This window comes from Vulpes vulpes, chromosome 9 (assembly GCF_048418805.1).
Source record: "Vulpes vulpes isolate BD-2025 chromosome 9, VulVul3, whole genome shotgun sequence".
NCBI lineage: Eukaryota > Metazoa > Chordata > Mammalia > Carnivora > Canidae > Vulpes > Vulpes vulpes.
Genome location: NC_132788.1, coordinates 4,758,027 through 4,779,334, shown reverse-complemented (window position 1 = coordinate 4,779,334; position 21,308 = coordinate 4,758,027). Strand labels below are relative to the sequence as shown.

At 51.2% G+C, this 21,308-nt stretch overlaps 1 protein-coding gene across 29 annotated transcripts in view; it reads left to right on the top strand.

The window, feature by feature from the left end:
* AGAP1 (ArfGAP with GTPase domain, ankyrin repeat and PH domain 1) overlaps positions 1-21,308 on the top strand; it is a 524,640-nt gene that overhangs the window by 447,814 nt on the left and 55,518 nt on the right. For all 29 annotated transcript variants that reach the window (XM_072719114.1, XM_072719112.1, XM_072719108.1 and 26 more), the window contains 3 exons: positions 2,448-2,602; positions 5,966-6,056; positions 14,557-14,779. In XM_072719114.1, coding sequence (XP_072575215.1) covers positions 2,448-2,602; positions 5,966-6,056; positions 14,557-14,779 — 469 coding nt within the window. The remainder of the gene's footprint in view (positions 1-2,447; positions 2,603-5,965; positions 6,057-14,556; positions 14,780-21,308) is intronic.

Here is a 21,308-nt window from a genome sequence, read left to right as displayed (position 1 = left end):
TAGGATATAAAACCCTGTAGATGAAGAAGCTGGGCCTTAAAAAATCCACAGATGTAGTGTCTCAGCCAATAATTGCAAGGTATGATACAGGTCAGTCCTGGGGAGACCTGTTTGAAAGTCACAACTAGGGTTTTTGGGGGGGGTCAGGGATTAAGATTTTGTGATTTTAAGATTTTATGATTAAGATTTCATTTGGAGAGAGAGGCAGGGGAGAGAGAGAATCCCAAGTAGACTCTGCACTGAGCAGTGGAGCCCGACAAGGGGCTTGATCTCACGACCCTGAGATCATGACCTGAGCCAAAATTCACAGACTGAGCCACCCAGGTGCCCCCACAGCTGGTTTTAAAAATGAAAATCCCAACAAGGCCATGAGTGTCCAAGGGCATCCTGGGGTGGGGGCGGGGGATGGGGGTGGGTAGTGGGCACCCCTCACCATCCTCCCCCATCTCCCTGTTCCACAGCAGGTTCACTGTTCTGCTTCTACGTAAACATGGGGGCTCATTTGCTCTCAGGCTCAAGAGCACAATAGATTGAGGTAAAATTCTGATGGCCCCCTCACTTCTGAACTCTTATCACTGTCTCTCCAGAACTCGAGCCAGAGAGAGTCCGGGAGTGAGGGGTGCTCACGTACCCTGCAAGCAAGTGGAAGACCCCTAAGGCCCCTGTGTCTCGCGATCCATTCCAGGAGTCCTGCCCTCGCCTTTCATGGGGCACCCCCCTTCAGCCCCTTTCCCAAGGTTTCCTGGGTCTTCTCCACAGAAGCCCAGCTCGGCCCCCTTTTTGGGGGGCGGGTGGGCATCAGTGCAGCTGAGACCAGGCCTGACTTGCACTCAGCACCTGCACCCCACAAGGTACCCCCATCTCAGGAGCTTTTAACAACTCCAGGGTTGTCACAGACCTTTGAGAAGCTGGGGAAGCCCTGGACCCTCCTGTCAGACAAATGCTATTCACGTTCCCCAGGACCGGGCACATGAACAGAAGGCCTTCCACAACAGTTTTGCCAGTGGATGGGCCCACCTTCCCTCGTTCAGGTGCCGTTCAGAGCAGGTTCCAGGTCCCCAGGGGACTAAGCTCTAAAATAGTGATTTTACACACTGCACAGTAGCGTTACCAGAATGCGTCAAGGTTCTAAAGGTAAAGGCGACATGGCCCTGTTTCCAAGGCAGTTGGTGGTCGTTCAGGGAAGCGGTTCCCCAGAGCTGGCTGGGCATTCTGGGGCCCGGGGCCACCCCTGGTGTGGGGCTTGGCAGCATCACTGAATCAGGTGGGAGGGATCCCTCAGCTGCAGTGGCTGAGGGACCCAGAAGGCGGCGGGGCTGACCCGGGCCCCAGGGCGCTGGGCGAGGTCAGGCTGTGGGCACCCTGAGTGGGGCTCGGGAGCCAGGGGTGTGGAAGGGCGGGGCTTGGTGCAGTAGGTGTGGCCACATGCGAGTGACAGAGTGGTCACCCAGGCAGTGGTCAGCTCAGTAGTTGGTAGGTGGTTCTCATTAGGAATCACAACGCTCACCGGGCGATCGTAACGCGGCTGCTTCACGGATCGAGTGAGCTGTTGCGCCTAACACTCCAGCTCGAGGTCTCTCCATGGTTATTGGTAACTGGTCATGCTCTTTATATGTGGCTCCCCCTGTCCCTTTGTCTCTGTGGCAGTCAGGGGGCAGGGGAGGACAAGTAGAGGGTCTCCCATGGTCTAGGCCATGTCAGCCTGAGCGGCACATGCCACCAAGCCAGAGGACCACACCATGAGGTAGGCGGCCTTTCCCACATTTTAAGGATAAGGAAGTGAGCCGGAGCCAAGAATGGGTCCCAAGACTCCCCCGTGGCAAGTGGTTCGACAGGCTTTGATTGCAGGTCCCACGCGTCCCGGGGTAGACCGTCGCCCCACGGCAGCCGTGAAGTCGCTTCAGGTCCCCTGGATCCATGCTCACCCTCCAGGCAGAAGATGATGCAATCGGAGCCTTCCTCCCTGGAGTGGGTCTTCCGCTGTTCTAGAACAGAATCCCGCAGGCATCCCCACTTGCTGCTGGTGGATCTGTGGGTCTACAGGCAGTTGCCGGAAAGAAATCAAGACTCTACCCCGAGATTAGCGCTATTAACTTAATTTTCACCCCACAGATACCTCGGTGGCGCGAGTGACAATGTCATTTTCCCGAGTTGCTCCCTCTGTGCCCAGCGCAGAGACACTGACATCACACACTGATTGTCATTTTTCCTCATCCCTTGAGCATTGATTGAAACCCAGCTGAACCACGCTGGCTTTAGGAGCCACGTCTTGAGTGTTTGGAGGTCTGTGGATTCAGATCTCCGCTGTGTAGTCGGCCGGTCCTGTGTGTGCTGCAGCCCCATGCAGGCGCGATTGAACCCAAAGGCACTTTTATGACCGAGGACTGGCGGAGGGGCCGCGGTCTCATGAAAGCTAAACTCTTCATCCCCACCACTCTGTGTTTCAGAACAAGAAGAAAACTTTGAGTTTATCATTGTGTCCCTCACTGGCCAGACGTGGCACTTTGAAGCCACCACATATGAAGAGCGGGATGCGTGGGTCCAAGCCATCGAGAGCCAGATCCTAGCCAGCTTACAGTCATGTGAGAGCAGCAAGAATAAGGTAAGACCCTTAGCAGGCTGCCCCCCGAAATCAAGAGCCACTGATCGTTAAAGGGAAGTGGAGGCCCCGAGTAATGCCCGAGGGAGGGGAGCGTCATATGATGTGTGTGACTGACAAGACCCAGTTATTCTTCTGAGCGGAAAGCTAAATAATTGAAAAGAATAAAAAACACTTTGTGTCGATACGTATCAAGTATTAGTATCCTCGCCAACCACGGCCCTATGGCGGAGCCCGTTTTAAATCTTGACTCTCAGCTAATCCCAGATAGAGAGCATTGACCCTTTTATGGTGGATGATGGGATCTCTTGGACCCTTGGGGCTTACGCGGCCACATTTACTTTGTTTGGCGTGGAATACGCTCCGGAGAGGAGAGGCAGACTTAAAAGGTGCACTGTTCTCGTCTCACAAGTGCACAAAATTCAAGCCCGTGTCGAGGTGGAACACCGACTGTTGTTCCCGACGCGGAGGCAAAGCGGAGGCGCCAAGAGAAGCGCGGGGAGTTGGGGGAGGAGACCCCGTCCATTCTCTCCCCTCCACTGGTGAAGCCCCAGATGTGTTTTGTTCAGCAGTCGGAGGTGATCCTTTGCAGTTGTTTAGCCAGAAACCAAACAAAACACCCGTAAGCCGCCTTATCTAGAGCCCTGCCAGGGATGCTCCTCGTAGAAAAGTTGTTCTTCCCATTACGGCTTCTTCTCATTCATGATTTTATGGCTTGGGATTTTCATGGCTTGGGGGGGTCTCAACCCGCTTCTCCGGGACACTGTAGAGGCTCAAAGAGCGTTTCGATTTTTCACACTCTCTCCAACTAGGAAAGGAGAGAAAGCACCGCCCCGCGACCTGCAACTTCATTTTGTGACCATTTGGAGAAATCTCTGCCAATGATTTATGCTCGGCTTCATCATTAAGAAGGGAGTCTATCTTTCAGAAAGATGGAGTGTCTTTCTTTATTACCCTCTTCACCAGGGTAAACCAGACCACAGCCGTTATTATTATAATGTAATTTGCTTCTCTTCTTTAAAGATGTTTTATACCCAAGGTGGAGAGAATCCCTGCCTTTCCTTTCTGAGAACCTTGGCTTTAGTGAGTCACGTCCACAGACGAGGCTCCTGAAGCGAGTGCAAGGAAGCTTCTGGGTCTCCTCGCAGACAGGGATTGATGACACATGTCATACACCAAGCACGGAGCCTCGCTTAAGAACAGGAGTGGGGAGAGCATGTGGCTGAGCAGACACATCCTCCAGAGTGTGCACACCATCGCAGTATCTCACGTCAGACTCGAACCCATGCCACATCCTCCCGATTCGGGAAGAGCTAAATCCCTCATCTCTTTGTTCCGTTTCACACCCTTGCCAGAGTCTTCCCAGCTCTTTGGGAAAGCAGACAGCATCACATCTGGGCCTGACACACCAGCCTAAAATGCTGTTCCCTTTGCTAGCTGTGTGGGCTCAGGGGTGCTCTCCCTGGGAGGACTCCCTGAGCACCGGGGAAGACAGGTCCATATCTGTTCACCTTGGGAGTTTGCTGGATCGATGGCAGAGTGCACAGCAGGAAAATCACATCCAAGGGATAGCTGGAGGGAAAATACAGACTCATTGAGAATGAGCTCTAAGAAATTTTAGCTGCCTGTGGATAATTCAGGCGTGGGCGTACACGTGCGTACATATGTGTACGTGTGCTGTAGAAGTCAGGTAGAGAGACAGGCACGTTCCTCCGTGCTCACGGACACCCCTACTCCAGCTGCCAACCTTAAATTGTTAAATACGCTTTGAATAGTGGGATATCTAACCAAACGGAATAAAATCTTAATGATGCATTATGTTAATTAGATAGTAGAAGTGAACAAATTACAATTTATACTATTAGGTAGTAAGCAATCCTTTGGGTTTTTTAAAGACTTTTATTTATTTATTTGACAGAGAGAGAGGGTCAAGCAGGGGGAGGGTCAGGCAGAGGGATAGGGAGAAGCAGGCTCCCCACTGAGCAGGGAGCCCAATGTAGGACTCAGTCCTAGGACCCCGAGATCACGACCTGAGCTGAGGGCAGATGCTTATCCCACTGAGCCACCCGGGCACCCCAGCAATCCATTGTTTCACATCAAACAAATCTGACATGAGATGATTCAATTTATAAATTCTGACTTAAAAATCAAGCTTATCTTAAGTGTCCTCTAAAATTTTTTTGGGTTTAACCATTATTAAACGTGTGCATCGTTAGCTTTAGAAATAGTACATATCCTGGGCGCCTGGCTAGCTCAGTCGGCAGAGCGTGCGACTCTTGATCTTGGGATCATGAGATGAAGCTCCACATTGAGCACAGAGTCCATTTTTTAAAAATTAGCTCAAAAAATAGCACATAGCCTTTTACCTAGCACTTCTGTTTCCAAAACTTTGTCACCAGTAAGTAATGACAAATGCAGGCAAAGATTTAGCAACAAGTGAGTTCTTTATAGCACTATTTACAGTGGAGAAAAATTGGAAACCACCTAAAGGTCCATCAAAAAAAAACTCCAGAAAGATGTTCTTAACATTGAGTGGTATGCAGCCGCTCAGTATGTTGGTGTTAGAGAACACCTGGTGGCATTGAGAAGTGACAGTTGTGTCATTAGGCTAAAAGCACAGATTCCAAAGCAATATGTGCTGGCTTTTTTTTTTTTTTTAGTACATGTATGTGTACAGGTGTGCTTTTAAAAACGGGCTAGAAGAATAGATCCCATGATGTTAATAAAATGTAAGTACAGATGATCACAACATAGCTTATCAATTCTTATATTGTTCTTATCCCCCTTCTGAATTTCTTTAACTTGTAGAGAGAAGAGGGTTAAGCATCAATTTAAGAACAAATGCCCCTTCCTGCCCCCCACCCTAGTTAGGGACTTTGTTGCATAGCAACGGAGATACTCTTAATGTGAAAAGTGCATCTCTAAGGCATGAAGCGTGGTGTGGATGTGGTTTCCTGGCGAGGAATCATGAGCTGTGTCTCATGGTGTTGATTAAGCCCTGACCCATGGCTCATAAGCAGATTATTTCCCATTCTTCCGTCTTCACAGCAAGCAGACACGACAAAGCACGTTAACCACTTCCATTCTCCGGCGGGGGTGGTGGGTCTGTGTTCACTCACGAATGATCCAGAACTTACTTCCGTCCTCGTTTCTGGTAGAGTCACCTCATCCCGTAGGTCTTAACGCAGAGCACGAAACATTCCCCGTCAGTTGTGCTTTCTTCCTGAAGAGGAGTGGCTGCTTCGAGTGGTCTTCATCCTGCATCCGCTGAAAAGGGTTGAATTTTTGCCCTGACATTACTAGCGGATGTGGAAATGTCTCCCAGGTGCTTACACCTTGCATTTGTCTTTCTTCCCGTATGCCCAGTCCCGGCTGACGAGCCAGAGTGAGGCCATGGCTTTGCAGTCGATACGAAACATCCGCGGGAATTCCCACTGCGTGGACTGCGAGACCCAGAGTAAGTGTGGGCTGGGAGGTGGGGCCAGAGGGGGGATGGGCCCTCCTCACGGGAGATGGGATGCTCTGAGAGGCCCACGCTGCAGTGGACCCATTTCTGACATTCGGCACGTAAGATGTATTATGTGACGTGATGACTTTTAATTCCAGAATCATATGTTCTAGATTTTGGCATCCAGTGGTCTTGGTCTTTATCTTTTCTTTCCTTTTCTTTTTTCTCTGTGTGTGTGTGTTAGAAATTCATTGTAGGATAAAGCATCTGTTGGAATCTGGTAGACTTCATAATTACTGCTTCCTGCCTTGGAGTAACCAAGTTTTACTTCATGTTCCCACTGTCCAATACGTAATACTCTGCTCCCTCTGAGAAAGTCATTTTGTTGTTATCCTTGAGGCTAAAGACAGACTTTAATTTTCTACATCCCAGCCCTTCGCACAGTGCTGGATGCATTCAGTAAACTCTTCCCAGTTATATTTTTGTTGTTGTTTGTTGTTGTTGTTGTTGTTGTTGTTGTTGTTGTTAAAAAACAGACACGGGGCACCCAGGTGGTTCAGTCAGTTAAGTGCTTGCATTTGGCTCAGGTCATGATCTCAGGGTCCTGGGATCGAGCCCCACGTCCAGTTCCCTGCAGCAAAGAGTCTGCTTCTCCCTCTCCCTCTCCCTCGGCCCTCCTTGCCACTTGTGTGTGCTCTCTCTCTCGTCTCAGGCAGACTTTGTGCAGAAGTTGGTGTTTACAGGGGGCTGTGGAAGCCAGTGAGATCTGAACAGGTGACTGAGGGAGTCATGCAGTCAGGGGAGCAGCAAGACATGCAGCTCAGTGGCTGAGGTTTATACATTTATGGAAAGAGCACCTGCTGCTCAGGTTGGAGGCTGGTTGGGGCCAAAGGAGGTGAGGGCACTGTGTGGCAGGAGGTGAGGGTGCTAGGTGGAGAACATGAAAGCCTTGATCTGCATCTGTAGTGGGAGCTCCTTGGAGATTCAGAGCAGGGGTCGGATGGGTTTTGCGCTGTGCTTGGGGAGATTGTCCTGGCCCCACCACCTCCTGTGGATTGGAACAGAGGAGTGGAGGGAGGCCGCGGCCACTGAGAAGGATGGTCAAGCAAACAGTAAGAGGCAAACACTAACTCAGGTTGTCAGATTAAGGGGAAGGAGAGTCTCCTCTGAGCGAGCCCGATGCTGTGGGGCAGGAACAGAAGAGGTTGGAGGCCAAGGTCTGTGGCCTCCAAGTGGGAGAAGGGGGTCTCTTCCTTAAGTGTCTTCTTTTGTTTGAATATTTTAATTTTACTTTTAAAATGTGTCTTGAAATGAAGTTACAAAAGAATAGTATTAAGTGTGTGTTTTTATCAAAAAGTTGTTAAAGGAGAGTTTTTATAGCCGTTCGAGCCTCCATCAGAAGTGCCTAAGGTCATTCCCACCACACAGCTCGAGTCCCATAGAGGGCCAATTCCAGGGCTCACGGGCTTCGTGGTACGTGGGTCACTTTCGGGCAGGAGTCCTTTCTAGGAGCAGGGACCCCCAATGTGGGGGTCAGGTAGTGGGGAGGGGAGGCCCCTGAGTAGTTGTGCAGGGACAGAGGGTGCGGGGAGAGGCCAAGAGTGGATTGTGGAGGAGAAAGAGGCCTCGAGCTCCCAGTCCTTAAACATCAGGGCTCTTAGTTCTCGTGACTGAGAGTGTGGGTGCTGAGGTGGGCCCCTGACAGGGAGGAAGTGAGGGGTCTGAAGGGTCACTTTAGATATCCCGGGTCACAGAAATCGCAGGCGGAGCTCCCTGACCCCTGCTGTCTTTTTTCGGAGAACCAGGAGAAGATGGGGAGACAGAGATCAAAGACACAAGGAGGTGACACATTGGCAAAGGTTTTTTTTTTTTCTTAATCAAAATACCCAATTCTGGTGAAAACGCTCGGCAGTGCACCACCCACACGCTGGCAGCGAACTGTAAAACCTCCCCAGGGCAGTTTGGCAACGCACATGAAAAGCCCCAGGCAAATGGATGCCCCACACTCTTGCTCATGCTCCGGGATCCAGGGCCATGGGGGCGAGCAAAGGGGTGCAAAGCTGTAGCGTCAGAGGTGTTCATCACGACGCTGTTTACAGAGCAGAAAACTTAAAAATAGTTATATTAAAAAAATTATATATATTATATATTTTCTCAATTTATATAAGTTTATATAATATTTATATATTTATATTTATATAAATATTATATAATATATATATATATATAAATTGAGATGGAGAAATTTTATAATGCTCTGGAAATGAGAAGGTATTTAGGCAGTGAGTCAAGGAGACCTAGTGAATCATTGTAGGGATTTAGGTGGAAAAGATCCGTGAGGATGCATTCCACAAACATTGACCCCACGCATCCCTGCAAGTGGTAGGATTTTGGTGATGGGGGTCGTCTGATTGTTTTACAGTGAGCGCTTGTGTCTGAGGAAATTGGCCTGTATCTTGGCGTGTGCAAGTACGCGTAATGGCCAGACACTAAACGTAAGGAAAGGCTCTTGTTTCTGGGTGTTGAAGAGCAAACGCGGCCAAGAAGAGGCTGCGGCTTTCTGCCGGGCCCCGGAGAGCCTGACTCCTCCTCCGGGGACCTGGCCCTGCCTGCACCTTCCTGGGGAGCACACAGGAAGCCCTTGCAGCCCCCGATGTCACAGCTTGGGAGGTCCCCGCTCATGCTTCCAGGGGCTTCTGGCAGGAGGGGGTGGCCCTGCCAGGCCACCAGTGTAGGGGACGCTTCCTTGGATGCCAGTGGGATCGGGGCTTCCGTACTCTGCTGCTGAAGCCCTAACACAGGAAAGGACACCCTGCCCTCCACGTGGGTCCTGGGCACCAGGCCTGGGGCCTCCGGCTGGTGTACAGCCTCGGCGGGTTTTTGTTATTCTTACTGATTGAAGGGCTTTTTTTTTTTTTTTTGACTTTTTTTGTGTTTTTTTGAGAAAAGAGAAATTGAGAATAAGAACATGACTTTTCTGGTCCTGGGTAGCTTTGTGTGTTCGCTGCAGCCTGATCGTGCTGTGGCTCTGCTCCTTTCGCGTCCAAGACGTTATCAAACTGCAACCCAGAGGGTAGGGCCCGCCTCCGCCCGAGCCAGGCGCCTTCGGGACAGGGGGCCACGGGCGACCGCGGGCCTCTCCGGGAGCCCCTCGCACAACACGGCCCGCCGGACCCCAGGAGCGCTGACCAGAGGCCAGCGTGCTCCCGCCCCCGCCCCATCCACGGGCTGCTCGCGGAGGTCTCCTGCCTTCCAGTCCCCTCAGCTGTCCGAAGGCAGAGCCCAAGGGGCCCAGTCCCCCGGGGTCCCTTCTCGTTGCACGGAGCTTCGGCAGAGGCCCCCCGAGGCCCCGCCAGCCTGGCTCCCGGTGCTGCTGGCCCCGGAGACGGGTGGCCCCGACGAGGACCGTCCACGCGGACAGCGCTTGGCTGTGGCCCGACGGAGGGAGACAGGATCAAACCGAGGGGAGCGGCTGTGCCCTCCGCTGTGACGGCGCAGCCCCGAAGCCAGGACAGAGCACACACCCCTGTCCTCCACGCGCTGTCGGGGACAAAGGTGGCAAGAGGGAAGGCGCCCATAGGAATTGGCTAATAAATGCTGCGTTCCAACACGAAGAATTATTTTTAATAGGAAGTGCTTACGTGTATGTCAAGTGAACAGGAGCCAGAAGGCGTCTTTTGTGTAGTGCCTTCCTTCCATGAAAGTACTCACAGATAAAGAATATCAGCTGTCCACGATCGGAGTGGGTGGTAGTTCCAAAGATTTTCTTTCTTCGTTCTTTGTACTCTCCACACGTCTTTTTTGTTTTGTTTTGTTTTCTTTTCTTTTTTTCTTTTTTTCTTTCTTTTTTTTTTTAATAATTACACACGTCTTTAAATGAGCCTGTTCCTTTCCTGGTTATAAAGGGATCTCAGGAGAGGATGGAGGGGGACTCGGGCATGGGCCCCTCCATCGGCCTTTGTCCCTGTGAGAGCGAGGCCATTTGCTCCACGGTCCTGGGTTCCAGGGGCCACAGCTGCCTCTCTCGGCCCTTCCCACTGGCTTGTGAACGTTGTCCCCCCAGTTTAGTTGTGTCCCCCTGGGGCAGAGCGAATGGGGCTTGGGGATTTCCGTGACACACAGGGTTTGGAGCTGTAGGCACTCCGCTCCACCCACCCCTCGTTCTTCCTGAGAATGTGCCAGAATGCCAGGAGCCGCCTGTCTGCACACCTGGGAGACCCCAGAACGGTTTTCCAGAATGGGCTCTGAGGTTCCTTAGCTCGGGGGAGCCGTCTGTGGAGGGAGCCGCTGATGCAGTCAGTTTGGAAACCCACAGCCTCCATCCCTCGAGGAGCTGCAGCCCCAGGACGTCTGTGCTTCTGGGAAATCTGCCGTAAAGATAAAGCGTGGCCAGGCTGTTCGGCCAGTGGAAGTCTGTTGAGGGCACCTGTTGCCAGCTCTCCGGCTGGAGAGTCAGGAAAGCCCCCGTCAGGAGCCCTTGAGAAGCCAACACCTTGGAGCCCTGGCGCGGACAGACTCACGGAGGCAGGGCGGCCTTCCCACCGCTCCGGGGCCCCCTCATCCACGAGGCCCTCCTGCCCCCCGGGCCGGAGCTGACCCCGCCCTCCCGGCTGGTCCCCTGGCCCTGGATGGAAACCACCCTAGCTGATCTCCCCCCGCCGTGCTGTGGGAACGCTGTAAGCGCCTTCTCTCCCGTTATCCCGCCGGATGTCTCGGAGCCTGTCTTACCCTTGTGCCTCCAGACCTGCCCCAGGAGGGGGCTCCCCTCCCCGCCCCCCCCCCAGTCTCTGGGTGTCCCAGCAGAACCTGTCATAGGAGCACATTCAGCCTCTCACTCCTGTTGCTTTTTCCTACTGGTATAAAAAGAAGCTGCAGATTCTGTAACTATCAGCCTGACATTCTTGGGTCTTTGCCCACATGTCACCTTGGAGAAGCCTTCCCTGACCACCACGGGGTCTAAATCACACACACGGATAAGATCTGTGTCCCTCTTCTGCTCCATAGCGGGGTTTTCCCAGAGCACACATTTACCCAACATGCTGTGTGTTGTTCTAGGTTGTTCACTGTTGGTCTACCCCATGGAATCGAAGCCCGACACTTAACCCCCAGGACAGCCCCATGGGGTTGGGCATCGTTAGCCTCGTTTCTTACTCGATGCCTGGAGAACAGAAGACACTTGCAAGGGGCAGGCAGGCAGGAGGGTTGTGTGGACAGGCAGTGGGGGTCACTGCACTGGAACGGACACGGGAGACAATTCAGGGCTTTAAGGCCATGCTGGCCCCACCTGTCAGCCTGAGGCGGCAGCCCAGGGCCTGCCCCAATGCATCCTAGTGGGTGCAGGGTGTGTGACGCCGCAGTGTTGCTCGCAGTGCTTAGATGCTGCTGCCACCTGCTCAGAAATTGTTCTCATCTACTGGAGCAGAGGCAAGGCCGTCCCTCCTGGGCCCCAGCAGCAGGACACTCAGAGGCCACGTCCCTGCAGCCACTGGTCTTACTGAGGTGATGGCAGGTCCCAGCAATACTTCACTTCCCTCCACCTTCAGTATTTCTAATTTTCACAGAGATCTGCGTGTAGTCATTGAAACGTGTCCTGTATGTTCTCCTTCAGGGGACACCACACCAACGGTCTCCGAAGCTCCTGGGGCAGCAGGTGGGGTGGCAGTGTGCTGGGTTCCCAATCGGGGGTCAGGACCGTTGGGGTCCTGTGCCTGTAGGATAGCCCAGAGAATGGCTGCAGAGGTGGGCATTGGCACCCGGAGGGGGGACCTTCCCACGTTGAGGCAAGTGGCTCATGGCGACAGTGGGGACAGTGTGTAAAAGCATTCACCAGTGGCTCTCAGCAGTGGGTGGAGGTGGGCACGTGAACCTCCTGGCTCCTAGTCCATGTCCCAGACCCAGCTGCACCATGTCCCAGACCCAGCTGCACCAGCCAGCCCCTAGGACGGGACAGGTCCTCTGCTCTAGCTCGGCCATTCCTTCAGTCCTTCCTCCTCCTCTGCCTGAGGCAGGCTCTGAGGTGATGTCATGAACGAGGTCGGGGCCCCTGGCACTGCCCTTCTGCAGGGAGGGTTTTGGGAAGTGAGGCCCATGTCTGTGAGGGACTCCTAGGAACAGCTGGAAGGCTGCTGTGAGGCCACTGGGAGGGGGACAGTCCCTAGGAGGCCAGGTGCGTCCCGAGGCCTGCAGGAAGAGAAGCCCGGCAGAGGGATGTACGTGGTGCAGGGTTCTCAGGGAACTGAAGTGCTCCTGAGAGAGAGACTGGCTCGCTTCTGATCCTGCTGGTCAGGACTGCAGCCCAGATCTGGATGGCAGAGTGGCCGCCACGGAGGGGTTTTGAGTTAAGGTGTGACACAGTCAGGCTCACCGAGGAGACCGTGGACTGTGGGGTGTTAGAAGGTGTGTGGCCATGGACAGGAGGCTGCTGCTTCCTGCTGGTGACGGGGGCAGGGGGAGCGGTAGGGGCAAGAAGGGAATGAACATCGAGAAACTGAAGTACTTGGTGATTGGCTTGGGGAGGCGGGGCAGGGGGTGATGGAAGGATCGGATCAGGATCCCGGCTTGAATACCTGGGTGAATCAGTTCCCAAGATCCTGGCCTGAATGTGCTGCGATGGAGCTGTGCCTGGCACGAGATGACGGTCACAGAGGAAAATGGTAACAGGGAGGTACCTGCAAGATTTCCAAATGCAGACGTACAGTGGTCGTTACACGTGCTGCTCAGAGAGAGGAGCTTATCTGTGTTCGCTCGAAGCAGGCGGTGTCTGTGGATAGTCGTTAGCAGTTGGGTCCTAATGGGATCTGCGGGTTGGGTAGAGTTTGCTTGGAAGAGAGTATGGAATCGAAAGAGATGACCCCGCAGGGCCCTCTGAGGTAAGGGGTTCAGGAGAAAAAGTTGGGAAGGAAATCAAGTTGGGGGAGCCAGACGAGTGCTAGAAAAATCCAGGGAGGGTATTGACCAAAAAGGCATCTAAAGGCAGTGTTGTAAGATGGTATCTCCGGAGGTCAAGTACAATGACGGCTAAACACGTTGGTCCTTCGGATTTTGCCTGACTTGATGACTCTGGCTACCCTGTCCTGTGTAAAGGTGGGGGTAGAGGCCACGTTGGGATTGGGAGCTGCAGACTCAGAGGTGGCCAGTGTAGAAATTGGGTTAGGAAGGGGCTCACTGCAGGTGTGTTCCGCAAACTGTTCACCACCCCACCCTCTCTGATCCCCCCCCAAGGCCGAGGCCCAGCCTCCATGCAGCCTGTCCTCCTGCACCTGCTATGGGTGACCTCTTCGTTCCCACACGGCCTGTGCATTTATTCTCTTGACTATACCCTTCAGCATTTACTCTGCATTTCCTCATTCTATTTATTTCTATTGTTGTTCTGATTTGGGACACACGTTTCCTCTTCCCGACCAGAACATGTCTGAGTCACAGACCTCTCTTCTCCTGTATCCCCCCATGGTATCCATCCCACCTTCCAGAGTATTAGATAGGAAAGAAATGGCCGGCTGGTTTCTGATGAATTCTGATGACAAGGTCATTTCTGGGTTTTTTTTTTGTTGTTGTTGACTCTTCACTTGTACCTGGAGTAAATATTGATTATCCCTGGGATGATTTAAGCCTTACTTTCTTCTATCAGTGGTGAAAGCCATTGGCTGTCAAGGTGAGCTCCGTCTTCACAAATCAGCTGTAGGTTCTGGCATGAAGCCAACCATGGGCCTGAGTTCTCCGTCTTCCAGCGCTGCCGGCCACTTGCACACAGGGAATGATCCAGCTCAAGGGTTCCAGTTGTGTTCTCTAAGCTCATTTGTTGTCCTTGGTGCATGATCACAGCCTAAAGCATCGCCATTCACTGTGCAAGTCAGGGTTGATCCAGCTAGGCCGTAACCTAACCGGTAGACCCTGCCCACCGTCTTGCCAGCAGCAATAGATGATGGGGGTCACTCCAGAGGTTGCCCTTAAAAAGATCACCAGAAACCACGTCTTCATCAGAGCACGCTTGCCTTCGTCCTTGAAATTTGCAAACGCGTCCCTCGTGTGACTAATGAAAACTCGGATGTGCCTATGGTTGTGGAGATGGCTTGGTTACCAGGGACGTCGTAGCTTTGGAAATCCTCTCCAGCACTCCCTGTCTTTCCCTCTGTCAGCAGCCACCATGGTCACATATGATCGCACACGGCTCTTTTCCACGTGCATCTGTGCTCTCGAGGACGCTGCTATTGAAGTATTAGGAAGTGCATCTCTCTGTCCAAACCAGTGCCTGCACCTGTTTATCGTGCAGGAAAGTCTTCGGCTTTGGAGCCATATTTTTAAAAGGTGTCCCTAACATGTCAAACCTTTCAAGATGCCTAACACAGTATGGAGTACTGGCCGGGGAGCGTTTTCAGGCCCCCTGATTCTAGGGAGGGACCGCCCGACGTCAAGTCTAGTAACTGGCCTTCTGGTTCCAGAGATCCTGAGGGCCACTGGAATGAGTGATGATGGTCTGACCGCATGTGGCACCCTGTCCCTCTTCCCACAGATCCTAACTGGGCCAGTTTGAACTTGGGAGCCCTCATGTGCATCGAGTGCTCAGGGATCCACCGGAACCTTGGCACCCACCTTTCTCGAGTCCGGTCGCTGGACCTCGACGACTGGCCCATCGAGCTTATCAAGGTGATGTCATCCATTGGGAATGAGCTGGCCAACAGCGTCTGGGAAGAGAGCAGCCAGGGGCGGACGAAACCCTCACTGGACTCCACAAGGTAGGGACGCGGGAAGGTGGCTCCGGGGCATTCTGTCAGCAGGTCGGCAACTGGAAGTGACCCCAGTGACAGCCTTCCCCGGAACTGCCCAGGCGACCTATAGGAATTGTCTGTATTTCAAATTGGTTTTCAGCAGACATGGATGATTCAGGCTCCTTAATTTTTTATGTTTGTTTTTACACCTTGGGGATTCCTCTCCCCCTTTTAGAAATGTATTAGGCTTCCAACCTGATGAATATATCACTTTAATTAATACATTTCTAATAGGAGTAAGCTGTGCTGTTAACACTAATTATGAATTTTTGTTTCTTTTAATTTTGTTATTCTTGTATCTTTGATGTGCATCTACTCAGTAGGTTTCCCTCCCCACCCCCCACGTACCCACAATAAGCGAGTTTGCAGTAACAAAATATATTTTATTTTCTAAAATATATTTCTAACACATTTAATCAGCCAACTAACAGCGGAATGTACGGTGACTCCCTCATTAATGTTAATTGTTACCCAGTGTAAAAAACGCATTTATTTTGAGCCCATTTATTTTCTCATTTTTCATTTACAGCTATTATAAACCGTTTTTGAGTATACATACATATTTAATGTACCTAAGAGGTGATAAAATGGCATGTCTTCTGAGAAAACCTTCACAGAGGCAGAGTGGGCCACCCCGTCCCTGTGGCCGCCCCCCAGGAGGAGGGGGCTGGGGGCTCACTATCCACTTCTGCTTCGTGGGTGTGTGAAGAGGTGAAGGGGGAAGAGGGGGTCCCCTGTCCTTAGCACTTTTTAAATTCCTCGGGCTTGTTTTGCTGGTGATGAGAGCGTGAGAGTCCGCGTGGCGGTCTGCGGTGGGGCCCCACGCGAGGAGTAAGAAATCGGTCTCTGCGGTAAGCCACAACCCTGTGCGAAGAGTCGGTGGACTTTGTTTCATTAACACTGAAAAATGAATTTGTGGTGCCACCTTCGGTTCACTTTAGAGAATGAAGCTGGCGTGTTCTAATCTGCTCTTCGTGTACAGTGTCCTGTGGGGAGGGGGTGAGGGAGCAAGAGGCGCCCAGAGCAGGTTTGTCTGGCATCGTCCCCGTTTGCTGGCAAGCGCTTCGCGCATGAGCTCCATCCACTACGCGGTACCCGTGTGGGCAACTTTCTTACAAAGCGAAGAAATGATACACTCCTTTAAATCTTTTATCTGGATCTGTTTAACACCAGCATAGAAATTAGCAGACCATCAGCTAGGAGCATTCTTTCAAGACAAATCTGCGTATTAATATCTATTTTTTCATAGTTTTCCTTGGAGGACATTTAGGTCTAATGATGAAATATGATTGGAATTGGATCGCGCTTAATGTAGGAGTGCAGAGAACATCAAAATAAGTTAGGAAAAAATTAATCATGCATTTTACTGTTTATGTGTAAAAGGAGCATATATATTAGTTTTTGTATCCTGAATTGGGAAAGTTTGTTTTTCTGTCATAATTAGCCACTGTTTAGGGTGTTTCAATAACAAAGATATGGGTTGATATTTTTAACTGGTAAATATTTTATATGAATTTCATCTTCATTCGTGAGGGTTGTGTGTGTGTTTCACCTTGTGAAACCCCCGAGTGCGTAACTTTCGCTTCTCTCCAGCATTATACACGTCACATCTTTATATTTTAGAGACATTTCAAAGTCTTCCTTTCTCACAAGTGGAGTGACCGCAGCAAAATCCCAGCTCTTCTTGGGTCACATTCACTGTCCTCAAGAGCTGTGCTGAGTTGCGGCCCTCTCCAAGGCTGTGGTGACAACGATGCTGTGTCATAGCGTTTCCACAGAAGATGAACACCTTTGAGGATTGAATGCTTCTTTGTGCCTTTCGTCATTCTCTCGGGGAGCTTCGTCTTTAATTAATATTCAACAAATATTCACTAAGCACTTTATTGTAGAAAAGAAGTGATAAATGGTGATTATCGCCCTACAGTAATTGGTGAATGTTCTCAGGGCCATAGCTGAGGGCGCCAGGACTCTGGAGAACTCACTGCACGGTGAGCGTTCTTACAGCCACTGTAGGGAAGTGTCACTGGAAAAACAGCATCTGAGCTGTACTTTAAAATGTGGGGTGGGGGCCCCCGGGTGGCTCAGTCGGTTAAGCGCCTGCCTTCGTCTCAGGTCATGATCCCAGGGTCCTAGGATAGAGCCCCGAGTCGGGTTCCCTGCTCAGCGAGGAGCCTGCTTCTTCTCCCTTTGCCTCTCCTTTAGCCTTTGCCCCACCTTGTGCACATGCACATGCTCTCTGTCTTGCTCTTGGTCACTCACTCTCTCAAAATCTTTTTTAAAAAATTTAAAAATAGGGATCCCTGGGTGGCGCAGCGGTTTGGCGCCTGCCTTTGGCCCAGGGCGCAATCCTGGAGACCCGGGATCGAATCCCATGTCAGGCTCCCAGTGCATGGAGCCTGCTTCTCCCTCTGCCTGTGTCTCTGCCTCTCTCTCTCTCTCTCTGTGTGACTATCATAAATAAATTTTAAAAAAATTAAAAAAAAATTTAAAAATAAAATGTGGAGCAATTTCCAGGCCTAGGGACATGGGTAGTAAGTTGCAGGGGATGGCATGGCCTGGACATAGGCAAAGTCCAGGCCCCTGGGGAAGTGTAGAAACTGGGAAGTCACCAGCTAAGGGTCTGGACCTCTAGGTAAATGAGGAGGGATAGGGGACGATAAGGCCAAAGCAGAGCAAAGGCCTGGACAAGCCTTTGAGCCTGCAGCGTATTATAACAGCAATCCTAGGGTGGGCAGTGGTGTGGGTTCCTATGTTCATGTGTGACCCCCCTGTTCCCAGGAGAGCTAAAGGCAGCCAGCGGCATTGTTGGAAGGGATGGAGATGAGGCAGGGAGGCTGGTTGGAGGGCCATGGTCCTGGTAGATCCTGTGAAAACTGTAGATCCACTGTCAAAAATATAAAGAAACATGTCAGCATAATAGTGCAACGATAATTCAGACACCCACCATCTTCACTAGCTCATGCAGTCTCCTCAAACAGAAATCAGAAACTCAGAGTTGGAGCTAGAATTTCCATGTGGAATTCAGGCTGCCAAAGGAGAAACGGATACACAACCTGGATCCTGCCTCTTCGAAACAAGGAAAGACGCCCCCTCCCACCACTGCCTCCCATCCCTCTGCAGAACCTGTGATTGTTAGTACAAGCAGCTGGAGGGGTCTTTTAATGTGGCCCTAAGGTAATACTAAAAAGAAATATTTTAATAAATTTTTATTCCTATCCAAGGAAGGGCCAAGTGCAATATATCCAGTCTAATTCTTTGGAAAAGGGCCCAGCTGTTTTCCCGAGAAGCTCAGTCCATTCCATCTTGTTCAGAAGATTCATTCTGACAGTGGAATATAATTAGAGATGTGCCGTTCCTCCCCCAAACACACAAGCACGCACGCGCACATGTACGGACACACACATATTTAGGACCACGGGGAAGTGGAACAGAGCAGATCTTTCTCCAAAGAAATAGCCAGTCCCCTGAAACCACCTCATATTGGTGTCACCCAGGCCCACGGGTGAGTTAGGAAAACAGGCGCCTTTGACCAGCTGGCTGCCCTTCTGCTTGTTGTCCCTGCACCCCTGATTAGGGTAGCTTCGGACGGCTCATAATTGGTTCCAGTGATTCTCAGCTGCCCTGAGAACTGCCGTTCAAACTTGAGCAGCATTGTGATCAATCGAAGCTGACGGCAGTGAAGCAGTATTGACTTCCCATTCCTAAACCGGGGAATCATTAGTCAAGAAAAGCATCTTTTAATTACTCCCAGGAAGAAAAAAAAAATCTTTTTGGATGGATTCTGCAACAACTGCCATTTTTTTCCCCTGTACATTCGATATTAAATTTATTGTCGCAGGAGGGGAGAGGATGCCCTTCGTCCCCCCCTCAGTAATGGAGGTTTAATTCAGAGAGGGGAGCATGGTAGAGGAATATCGATGCTACAACAATTAACTACATCTGGGGTGGAATCAGAATTCCCCTCTCTAATTGCTATTGATACCATTTAAGCACACACTTAAAATATCGATTTTTAAATGGGGATGCTGAAGCAGGAGAGCTGTGGTAACAGTGGACGGGATTTACTAGATTTTAGGGGCTGACACAGGGGCTGTAGGCTGTCTGCAGGGCGAGGACTTGGTGACACATAGCACATGAGTGTGCGGATCGCAGTGTGTTGTGTGCAGTTGGACACGGGGCCTGGAGCAACCAGGCAGGGCCCCGGCTCCAGTGCTAGGACACATGGTGCAACAGTAGGGCGAAGTCACGGAGCTCTTTGGTGACCCTTTCAAGTCAAGGAATAGTAGGCTTAGAGGCTGAGACAGCAAAACTGTGTCTCTTGAGTGAAGGAAGGAAGGAGCAAGTGAATGAGGGGAAATGGGAATGGGGCCACGTGGAACTACTGTGCCCCCTACTCTTGCTGCCCCAGGGCCTTGGTATTGCTTGTGTGTTTGTAGATGAAATCGGGGCTCTCATGTTTGTGGCACACAGCAAAGCTGCCTGGGCAGACCTCGGCCCCTCGGTGGTGTTTAGGGGGCTACTCTCTGTGTCACTGCGGTGCACCCTTCTTCTCCATTCCTGTCCCTGTTTCACTTTGGGAGCCTCTCAGATTGCGGTGACCGTGATTTCCTACCAGGGCTGAGCAGAGCCCCCGGTACATGCTTCTCCTGGCAAAAGCCAGATTCTGCTCGGCTGCCTGGATTGTCCTCCTGTCTCCCACCTTGGGGTCTCTGTGGGGGGGGGCATCTGGCCCGCAACGGTCCTCAGGGACCCCTTGCGGCTGCATTTCAGGGCAGGTAGCCTATTTACACGGTGGTCTGGAAGCCAGCCGATTTGGTCTCAGAAATCAAAGGAGCCTGGACGTGTGTTTTCAATTCTGTCAAAGAGCCCTTGGGAGAAGCTCTAAGCCCAACTGAAATCCCCCTTCCTTCTGATCCCACTTGGAAGGGAGCCGAGTCGCTGATTTAGGATACACTCTTCTGCCTCTTTGAGCGTTCTTTTTCTTTCTGTCATTGTCACCTGCATGTCTAAACTCCCCTCTTGTCTTTAACCTATAAAAAGATGCCACCTTCGGGAGGAAGATTTGGGGCCGGACGTCAGAAATCTGCGTGGGAGAGACTGGCCGCGGACTTCCAGATGGAGCAAGTCTGCCCAGTGACACGAGTTCCGGTCCTTTTTGATTTGGGATCGCCACTTTCATCTTATTTATGCACATGGAGATATTGATAAAGGGGAAATGTATCCAAACTGAAAATAATTGGATCCCTACCGTTAACTCTGAGATATTAAAAGCAGTACCACTTGGCCACGTCTTTGTCTCGTTAGGTTTGATCATAAGATCACAATATAGTAATCTCAGGCTCAAATTTCTGGCATAAAGATGCACTGTTCCAAATGTGGCCTCAGGGAACACGAGTACCCACACAGCCCCAGGATTATCTCATCTTATTATTTTTCAACAGTTCTTGGCCCGCTGAGGTCAGTGTTTTGTCTCTTTTGAGTGTTCCTCTATGCTTAACACCTTTTCCTATTTTCTTTCTTTAAAAAAAAAAAAAATGGGCAGGGGGAGGAATGGGGGGGGGGGAAGGACTTTGCAGTGATGACCAGAACCCATCTGCAGTTGGGTGGCATCTGCTCCCCACATGTCACTTCCCTCATTAACAAGCAATTGAATTAATTAAATGCTACTCAGAACACGCATAACAAGCTACCGGCAGTGTCCAAATTAGCACTGATAATCAAGGATGATTTCCTTTATTATCCTGCTAAGTGGTGTGCAGACTCTGATCTCCCTGTCTGCCCTCATCTATTTACATACCCCCAGCTTCTGCCTTTGGAAGCGGAGGTTATCTTACCTAGTTAATTTGCCACGATCACCAAGCATGGCCGATTGATGCCCTGCCCCCGCCGCCGTCGCCACCGCGGCCCCCTCCCCGCCTGCCCTCCCCCACCCCCAGCCTTTGTATCTCAAGCTCACTGATAAATTAAAGGCCACCCCTGTGGTCTCTCAAGTGAGTAATAGAGGCAGAAATTTCATTTTGCAACTGGCTGATTTAATGATCCAAAGGGTAATTAATGGCCTGATTATCTTAATGTTAAATATGTCCGGCAGCAATTACTGTGACCTCCCGCTTGTCAAGGTCCGGGCTGTGCTCTTCTTTCAATTAAGTTCTCTGGGGCTTAATGGTATGAATAAACTCCTCTGATTCTATCATCCCGGACGGACGCAGAGGGTTCAGGGAGCTGGGGGCTCGTTTGGAGTTTTAATCAGCCTGTCTCCTACTCCGGCGATCAGAGTTAACAATTATAACAAGGACAGCTTAACTTTCTTCTTGCCCGTGCAGAGCACGCACACCCGCCCCCCGACCCCCCGCCCCTGCACTTTTTTGTTGTTTTATTTTATTTATTTCCTCGTATTTATTTCAGTGCTCTGAGGGAGAATCCTGGTTGTGGAGGAAGGCTGCTGTGCTGCGTGAGGCTCGTCTCTTCCAATATAAATTATCATGTGAGCGCTGTG